General features: G+C 44.7%; 1 protein-coding gene across 1 annotated transcript in view; it reads right to left on the reverse strand.

The window, feature by feature from the left end:
• LRMDA (leucine rich melanocyte differentiation associated) overlaps positions 1–6,764 on the reverse strand; it is a 978,066-nt gene extending 971,302 nt beyond the window's left edge. The window contains exon 1 of the mRNA XM_032231521.1: positions 6,593–6,764. Within this exon, the coding sequence (XP_032087412.1) occupies positions 6,593–6,622 (30 nt within the window). The 5' untranslated portion in view covers positions 6,623–6,764. The remainder of the gene's footprint in view (positions 1–6,592) is intronic.
• Positions 6,765–10,260: the final 3,496 nt, after the last annotated feature.

Raw genomic sequence — 10,260 nt, forward strand, 5'->3', positions numbered from 1 at the left:
CTCAGCCTTCCATCCTTCTTAGGTTGGTAAAATAAGGACCCAGATTATTGGGGGACAATAGGCTGACTCTGTAAACCGCTTAGAGAGGGCTGGAAAGCACTGTGAAGTGGTATATAAGTCTAAGTACTATTGCTATTTTCCTTCCTTCCTTCCTTCCTTCCTTCCTTCATTCATTCATTCATTCATTCATTCATTCATTCAATTCTCTTTCTCATTCTCCTTCCTATTGTACAGTGATTAGAATGCAATATTGCAGGCTGACTCTGCCTACTGCCAAGGGTTCGATCCCAACTGGCTTAAGGTTGACTCAGCCTTCCATCCTTCCAAGATGGGTAAAAGGAGGACCCAATTTGTTGGGGGCAAGAGCTTGACTCTGTAAACCGCTTAGAGAGGGATGTAAAAGCACTGTTAAGTGGTAGATAAATCTAAAGGGTATTGCTATTTTCCTCCCTCCCTCCCTCCCTCCCTCCCTCCCTTCCTTCCTTCCTTCCATTTCTCATTATCCTTCCTGGTGGTGCAGTGATTAGAATGCAGCATTGTAGACTAACTCTGCCAACTGCCAGGAGTTCACTCCTGTCCGACTCAAAGTTGACTCTGCCTTCCATCCTTCCGAGGTGGGTAAAATGGGGACCCAGATTGTTGGGGGCAAGAGGCTGACTCTGTAAAACCACTTAGAGAGGGCTGGAAAGCACTGTGAAGTGGTATATAAGTCTAAGTACTATTGCTATTGCTATACAAAATATTTAGGCCCATATAATATTATTCCCCCTTAGAGCAATTACTACAGAATCTAAATTTCTAAAGGCTACTTTTCAAACAGAGTGAAGTATGCCTAAGGTATATAGCAGGGATGGCGAACATTTTTCACCTCAGGTGCCAAAAGCAAACGCTTTCGAAAACGACCTACCCCGCCCTCCCAGAGGCCCTCCAAGGCTGGAAACGGCCCATTTTCCAACTTCTGGTGGGCCGGGTAGGTCCATTTTTCACCCTCCCCAGTCTCCAGAGGTTTTCTAGGAGCCTGGGGAGAGTAAAAACGGCTCAACATGCAAACTGGAAGTTCGGGAACAGACTTTCGGGTAGTTCATTGGGCTGTTTTTCTCTCTCCGGAGGATTCAGGCGGCTTCCCTGAAGCCTCTGGAGGGCAAAAAACAGCCAAAAATCAAGGCTGAAAATCAGCTGGCCAGCATGCTCATGCACGCTGGAGCAGACAGGCCAATGCCTCGTGTTCCCTCAGAAATGCCTCTACGTGCTACCTGTGGCACACGTGCCATAGGTTCGCCATCATGGGTATACGGCTTTACTCTGAAGCTGGTATGATTAGAATAGAGACCAGCCTATTGTATAGCTGTGTGGTGGTGTTTTTTTTTCCCATTCTAGTTGAAATTGCCGGGATGTTTTATTTTCCTGTAAACCTTGGTCCCTTAATCCTGGCTGCTAACTTTGAATCAACTTGGAGAAGACCAATTTATCAAAAGCTGCAGAGTTATAGCTTTGCACACAATGTATGACTGTCTGTGAACAGGTGGTGTCAAGCTTAAACAATGCATTATGGATGTAGAACAGCAGTGGGATTTGTCATCTTAGTCTAAATATATATATTTTTAAACAGACGGTCTCCTTTTTTTTTTAGACCAGCAAGGTATTTAAACCAAATAACCATCCCTAAATTGAGGACAGTGTTAACCTAATATTTCACTTTCAACAGTTGCCCTTGAAGAAAAAATCAGAAAAATATCTTATTCTTCAAGATTGTGTCCTTGTGGCTACAGAAGCACTGGAAAGATAATCCATGTAATGTCATTGTTGTTGTGTTGTTAGTTGCGAACCTTTGTCCAACCCATTACAACCCAATAGATAACGTTCCTCCAGGCCTTCCTGTCCTCTACCATCCTCTGGAGTGCATTTAAGCTCATGCCAACTGCTTCCGTGATTCCACCTCATTCTTTGTCATCCCCTTCTTCTTCTGCCCTTAGTCTTTCCAAGCATTAGGCTCTTTTCCAGTGAGTCCTTCCTTCTCATTAGGTGGCCAAAGGATTTGAGTTTCCTGGCCTTCTAAAGAGCAGTCAGGGTTGATCTCCTCTAGGACTGACCAGTTTGATCACCTTGCAGTCCAAGGGACTCGCAGGAGTCTTTTTCAGCCTTTCTTATGGTCCAATTTTCACAGCCATACATTGCAACTGGGAAAACTATACCCTGACTAGACCCATTTTTGTTGGCAGGGTGATTCTCTGCTTTTTAGCATGCTGTCTAGATTTTTAACACGTAATGTTGCACAGCCCAATTTATAAAAAGATATGGCTATGTTTCATTATCCCCAACTATTAATTAAATTTCCTGGTCATTCAGACTTTATATACAGTTGCTGTTAGCTGACCAAATGGGAATCAATTTCTCTGTGGCCAATTTTTGTTTTATTGCCTATACAATTCATTATAACCAGTCCTACTAATTATTTATTGTTTTTTACCTGTATCAACTTTCTATTACTTCTTTAAGCAAAATGTTGGGATTGACCTTAGTAATGGACAGAAAGCAATCCATACATACAAAACCGTTATGAGCTTGGGAAAGAAAGCATGATGTTTTCATCATGAAGACATATGACAGTACATAAAATTCTGCTTTGTAGGGGAATCATGGAATATTCAAATCCGTGTGTGTGTGTGTGTGTGTGTGTGTATTTTCCAGCATAACTCTGGAACGCCTTGAGCAATTTCAACCATACTTGGTACACAGATGACTTACTCTCTGGAGACAAATACTGTGGGGATAAGACACCCCTAAAACCCCTCAGGGTGTGTGTTCTGTTAAGATACAGTCTGTTGTGCCTTAAAATGGCTTCTACTGTACTGTAAGAAAATGGCTTCTACTGTGCAGCGCAGTGGAGTTGCCATAGTAACAGATTCACAGTACTCCACAAGGGAACTCCTTCTGGTAAGGGAGAAAATCCAACATTAGAAATTACATTTGGTCCGGACATTTTCCCCTATAATTAAATACCCAGACAACCCTGAGTTATCAACTAGTTAAGGAAAAAAAGATGCTATGAATTTTTTTGTTCACTGTTGAAATGTAAGTTTGTGCAAGAAACTCTTCAACCTCTGGACTGTTTGGTTACTGAGCAGACTCTGCTGTTTATTTTTATTTATCAGTACCATAAATATGTAGGTAAAAGGAGAAAACACCCAAGGCTAATTTACATGTCAGGATTTTTAAAGTCTGCTGCAGATCTGAAAGCAGACAAGAATTACTCCCCCACCCCTAAGTGTGGGCAAACAACCTCTGTCCCCATCATGTTGATTCAAAGACTGTCTCAAAAGAGATTAAAGAAGGAAGAGCCTTGTTAACTCACAAATTGCCATCTTAATGGCTACCAACAGGCACAAGACTACCAAAATATCTCAAAATTGACAGACCCTGGCTCTTTTATAAAGAAGAGTACAGATAGTCATCAAATTACAAGCATTTATTTAGCCACCATGCTAAGTTACAGCAACAATGGGGGGGGAAATGATTTGTCACTGGTCTTCACACTTATGACCAGTCCTCACACTTAAGACCATCAGAGTGTCCTCACAGTGACGTGATCTAAATTCAGATGCTTGGCAACCGGCGTAAATTTACAACTGGGGTCATGTGATCACCCTCTTCCCAGCCAGCTTCCCACAAGCAAAGTGACAAGAGTGACATTGGATTCCTGTCAAGACAATGTGATTCACTTAACAACTGCAGTCATTCGCTTAACAACCATGAAAGTATAAGGTAGGTTCCAAAAATCAGATGCAAATTCACTTCAACAGTTTTCTTGCTTAGCAATGGAAATTCCGCTCCCAATATAAATTGAGGGCTACCTGCAGATATTAAAAAGTATGAGTTTTTAGATTTTAGAATAACAGAGTTGGAAGGGACCTTGAAGGTCTTCTAGTCCAACCCTCTGCTTAGGCAGGAAACCCTACACCACTTCAGACAAGTGGTTGTCCAATCTCTTCTTAAAAACTTCCAGTGTTGGAGCATCCACAACTTCTGGAGGCAAGTTGTTCCACTAATTAATTGTTCTAAATGTCAGGAAATTTCTCCTTAGTTCTAGGTTGCTTCTCTCCTTGATTAGTTTCCATCCATTTCTTCTTGCCCTACTCTCAGGTGCTTTGGAGAATAGCCTGACTCTCTTCTTTGTGGCAGCCCCTGAGATATTGGAACACTGCTATCATGTCTCCCCTAGTCCTTCTTTACATTAAACCAGACCTACCCAGTTCCTGCAACCATTCTTCATGTTTCAACCTCCAGTCCCCTAATCATCTTGGTTGTTCTTCTCTGCACTCTTTCTAGAGTCTCCACATCTTTTTTACATCGTGGCGACCAAAACTGGATGCAGGGATTCCAAGTGTGGCCTTACCAAGGCATTATAATACATTTAGAATAATTTAGAAATGTATTCTTATTCTTAGAGAAGAAACCACTGAAAAGAATGCTATTGAATGTGCCACTTAAAGAGAGGCAATAAATTCCCTTTGGAGAGCAACAAAAAGCAACTTACACCAAGCTGTCATGTTGTAAGAGTAGCACAATACTTGTTTTACAAACATCGTGCCTTAAAACCACATTAACATTCATAATTGACCAGAGCCCCTTCCCAGAAGTGAATTGCTAGTGTAACAAAATAGCAATAACACTTAGACTTATATACCACTTCACAGGGCTTTACAGCCCTCTCTAAGCAGCTTAGAGTCAGCCTCTTTCCCCCAACAATCTGGGTCCTCATTTTACTGACCTCGGAAGGATGGGAGGCTGAGGCAATATCAATAGCACTTAAGACTTATATACTGCTTCTTAGTTCTTTTACAGCCCTCTCTAAGCATCTTACAGGGTCAGCCTATTGCCTCCAACAATCTGGGTCCTCATTTTACCCACCTTGGAGGGACGCAAGGCTGAGAAAACCTTGAGCTGGTCAGAATCAAACTGATGACAGTCAGCAGAATTAGCCTGCAATGCTGTATTCTAACCACTGTGCCACCACCAAGACTCCAGCCTACAGAACAGGAATATTCTAGGATATTCACTGACTTCAGAAAAGTCCTAAACCAACCCCACTACAAATAGTCCTCGACTTGCGACTACAGTTGACCCCCACATTTCCATTGCTAAGCAAGATAGTCTTTGGGGTTTGCCCCAGTTTGTGAACTTTCGTGCCACCATTAAGTGAACCAGTTACAGTTGTTCAGTTAGTAACACAGTTGTTGTTAAGGAAACCTGGCTTCCCCTTTGACTTTACTTGTCAATAGGTCGCAAAAGGGGACACTGCAACCGTCATAAATAGGAGTCAGTTTCCAAGCATCTGAATTGCAATCACATGACCCTGGGGATGCTGCAACCAGTCATAAATTGAGTTTTTTTCAGTGCGGTTGCAACTTTGACCAGTCACTAAAATAAGCAGTTGTAAGTGAAGAGCTACCTGGACATATTATGCAGCCATTAATCAAGGATTATTGTAGGATTGTAGCTGAAATCTCACTTTCATCCCGAAATCAACAGGCAAGCAATTTAACCCCATCTTCAATATTGGGAATCGTAATGGCAATGTTACGATGTCATTATTATTTTTTTAATTTAAAACTTTTTAACCAGGTGATCAGGTGACACCCCCCCACACGCACACATTGCGACCGTCATATATGTGAGTCAGTTGCCATGCGTCTCAGTATAAATCGGGTGACCCTGGGGACGCTGCAGCTGTGGTAAGCGAGAGGAAAAAACCTGTCATCAGCCTCTTTTTTCCAGTGCCGCTGCAACTTTGAACGGTCACTAAACGAACCATCGTTTAAGTGTGACCAGACTCCCGGAAGGACTTCTCAACAGATGCTTTGTGGAGGAGGAGAGGAACGTCTGAATGCCCTTCGTAGCCAGGAAAACCCAGGAGCGGAGAGCGCGTGCGCGAGTCCAAACTGACCGCAGCTGTTCGGGAAAACTCCTTGATTTCCTCCTTCGCCGCCTTTTCCTCGCGCCCAGCAGGTTGAACCCCGCGTGGGAGGGAGGAAACCGGGGGGGGGGAGGCGTGGAAAAGTGCGGCTGAGGGAAAAGGGGCGGCGCCAAGAGAAAGTTTGGGAGCGCACGTGCGCCTCGGCAGCAGCCAAAGATGACTGAGGAAGAGGAGGAGGAGGGGAGGAAGAAGAGGAAAGGAGAGGTAAAGCAGGAGGAGAGGAGGAGGAAAGGGAGAGGAGGAGGTGGAAAGGAGAAGTAAAGCAGGAGGAAAAGGGGAGGAAAGGGAGAGGGGGAGAGAAAGAAGGAGGGGAGGAAGAGGAAAGGCGCAAAGGAGGAGGAGAGGAAGAGGGGGAAGAGGAATTAGGAGTAAGGGAAGAAGGAGAGAAAGAAGGCGAGGAAAAGGAGAAGGAGGTGAGGAAGAAAGGAGGAGAGGAAAGGGAGAGGAGAAGGAGAGGAAGAGGAAAAGGAGCAGATGAAGGAAGGAGAAGGAGAGGAAGAAGAGGAGCAAAGGAGGAGGCGAGGGAGAGGAAGAAGAGAAGGAGAAAGAGGAAAGGGAGAGGAAGAGGAGAGGCCAGGCTGAGCGGGGAGCCAGCGTGGGGCGGGCGAAGGCACTTACTTGTGTCCCGTTCACCAGCCGCCCCGCCATGCCTGCGCTGCCTGTGCCCGGGCCAAGGACGGCGGGGCTGCCGGAGCGGCCAGTGGGGCGGGGCGGGGCGAGGGGCGCGGCCGGCCGGCCAGCTGTGAGGTGCCTCCCGGCTGAAGCCCCTCCGGGATGCTGCTTCCTGAAGACGGTCAGCTGATCGCCAGGCGGAAGAGCCGCTGCTGCCGGCGCTAGGCGGGCTGCTGAGCCGGGCGGGCGCGGCGCTTCGCTGCGGGCCAGGCCAGGGATCTTCCGGGTTGGGGGAGCCCCGGGAAGAGAGCCGGGGGCTGGCCTCAGGGGGGCTCCGTCCAGGCCCAGCCGGGATGGGATGAAGAAGGGGGTGCCTGCCTCGTTTCTCTTCGCCCCACACACATTTTTCACTTCTAAGACCACCTCTCAAACTTTTCAAAAGTTTGAGGGCTGCCAATCAGAAGAAGACTGATCCATGGATGGTGCCCTTTGCATGACACAGCTAGTCCTCGACTTACAACAGTTCGTTTAACAACCATTCAAAATTACATTGGCAATGAAAAAAGCTACTCGGGACCGTTCTTTGCACTTAGGATCGTTGCAGCATCCCTAGGCTCACGGGATCAAAATTCAGATGCTTGGCAACTTTCATACTTATGACCATTGCAGTATCCCAGGGGCACATGATCCCCTTTTGCGACAAGCCCAAGTCAAGGGGAAAGCCAGATTCCCTTAACCAGGTGATTAACTGATCAACTGCAGCAATTCATTTAGCAACCGTGGCAAGAGAGGTCGTAAAACCGGGGGGGGGGGGGGGACTCACTGAACAAATGTCTCAACAGCAGAAAATTGGGGCTCAATAATTGTGGTTGTAAGTTGAGGACCACTGTCTTGCAAAGAGGAAGAAACACATCTGGCGGCTTCTTTCTGTCAAACTCAAGCTCACCTGCCGGAGGGCTCATAACATACCTGTCCAAAGTACCAACTTTGTCAGGAAGTGGTGGTATCACACACAGTCTAAGGCAGTGATGGCTAACCTTTTTGTCGTCATGTGCCGATAATGCAATGTGTGCACAATCCCCCCTGCATGCACCCAATCCCCCATGCATGCATGCACAACACACACACTCCACATGCCCCCCCATCCCCCATCCATTTTTGGCTTCTAGGTTGGTGCAGGAGGCTTCCCTGGGAGACCTGCACCAACCTGGAAGCCAAAACAGGGCACAGGGGGGTGTCCACGCATCCCCTCCATGCCCCATTTTAGGTCTGGAAGGCCTGCACCAACCTGAAAGCCAAAATGGGGCACGGGGGTCTGCACGAGGCCCCAAAATACAATGTGAGTGCTCCATGCACGGCAGAGATCCAAAGACCACCTGACTGGCTTGAGGCGTGTGCACATATGTGGTGGAGCTGAGCTGGGATGACAGCTGGTATGCCCACATAGAGGGCTCTGTGTGCCACCTGTGGCACGCATGCCATAGGTTCGCCATCACGAGTCTATGGATAGAGGAGGCTTGCAAAAGCCCTGAGCCAGGAATCCAGATGTTTCTGGCCTTCGCCTCCCTACAGTATGGAGCAGCCACAAGCCGGAGTACTGTGAGAAAGAGAAGGAGGAGGAATGGAAGAGGAGGAGGGGAAGAGGAGAAGTGTTCCTGGGAGCCCCAATAGAATTCCCAGTCTGCTGATTGGCTGCATTCTCTTGACATCTGCTGCCCAACCTTGCCAGGGATTGGATGCTAAGAAGGCTGAGTCTTGCTTTATAGATGGATGGGTGACCACCTCTTGTAAGACAGCATGTAGGTAGTCTTCGACTTACAACAGGTTGTATAGTGACTGCTCAAAGCTACAACAGCACTGAAAAGAATCACACAACCACTGCAGCATCCCTATGGTCACATGATCAGAATTTGGACAAATGACACCTATTTATGATGGTTGAAGTGTCCCAGGATCAGGCAGTCCCCTTTTGTGACCATCTGACAAGCAAAGTCAGTGGAGAAACCAGAATTACTTAAATCCATGTTAGAAGCTTAAAAACTGCAGTGATTCACTTAACAACTGTGGCAAGGACGTTCGTAAAATGGGGCAAAACTCATTTCATAAAGGTCTCAGTTAACAAGAGAAATCTTGGGGTTGTAAGTCAAGGACTACCTGAAGAAGTAGAAAAGTTAACAGAAAGAGTTTCCCTAACTCTTATTAAGAAAATTACCCTACTTTGATGTAATGCCTAAGATGTAAAGCTAGAAACCAGGAGATTGTGAGTTCTAGTCCCATCTTAGCCATGAAAGCTAGCTGGGAAACTTTGACCCAATCACCAGGAGACTGGGAACTCTAGTCCCGCCTTAGCCATGAAAGTTAGCTGGAAAACTGAGCCAATCACCAGGAGACTGTGAGTTGTAGTCCTGCCTTAGCCGTGAAAGCTAGCTGGGAAACTTTAGGCCAGTCACTCACTCTCAGTCCAAACCCCCCTCACAGAGTTGTTGTGAGAAAAATAGAAGGGGGAAGGATTATTATGTATATTCGTCATCTTGAGTGATTTATAAAGTAATAAAGGCAGGATAAAAATTGAATAAATAAATAAACTACATGGACGCTCCTGGAAATGAAACTGGATTGAGCAACATTGTACCTTTCCTCCCTTGGCATCTTCTCTCAATATATTACCACCAAAGCCATATAAAAGGCCCAAGTTATGTAAAAAATATCATGTTCCCCTCAGATGACACAGTTCTTTTTTTTTTTCCTTTTGCATGTGACAGGAGGGAAGAAACCACTGAAACTGACAACTGTTACAATCAAAACTTGTCTTGGTTTTGTCCATGAACAACCATCAATTCTCAACCAAGGCAATATCACCAACAGACTCTGCACCAGTTCAAAAAGTGTATCATATCTCTGTCTTTATTATTTGATTTCTGACTAAGCCATAGTCTATTTGAATTTTCAGTAAAAAGAAAAACTCTTACAAAGGAAATAAAAAATAATTTATCTACCTTGTCAACAACTGTTTTACATTATAAACAGACTGTGATTTGCCTTTAATTAGTCATTTTTGTTTTAGATTAACTTGTACATACATTAGTCCTTGATTGTTCAACATATTCAATCAAAATTATTTTTTTGTTTTTCTGGGAGATAAATCTGTATATTACCCTAGATAGTTTCAAGTAAGGCCTCCAATTTCTCAGACTATAAATAAAAGAGTTTATTATAGGACTCCTTAGAAGGAGTGCAGACATTTTAAACAGTTCTTAGAAGTACTAGGCATTAAAGGGAGGGCACACAAACACTTTATATTTAGGAACTGTATTTGTCATTGCTTTCATTTGTAGATAAATTATAGATAAAGCAGTGTGAATAATATTTGAGAAAGGCAGCAAAGTAGAAGATGAATTAATGTGCATTTTCTATGCACTGAGAGAGGAAAAATATAACCAAGCATTAATAACCATTTCCCTGCAAATGTGTCATGGACAGATTCTTTTATTTCAGGATATGGATTCATGCTGGATTTACATTTAATATTGCATGTAAAGTAGAACTTCTAAAACTTTTAATGGTTCCTTCCTGAGATGCTGCTTTTCATAATATTTCTAGAAAAAATCACTTCCATTTGAATTTTCCATGGACAGTTTTTTCACTATGAACTTCAAGGGAATGGATAATAAGGC

Source organism: Thamnophis elegans, chromosome 15 (assembly GCF_009769535.1).
Source record: "Thamnophis elegans isolate rThaEle1 chromosome 15, rThaEle1.pri, whole genome shotgun sequence".
In the NCBI taxonomy this organism is placed as follows: Eukaryota; Metazoa; Chordata; class Lepidosauria; order Squamata; family Colubridae; genus Thamnophis; species Thamnophis elegans.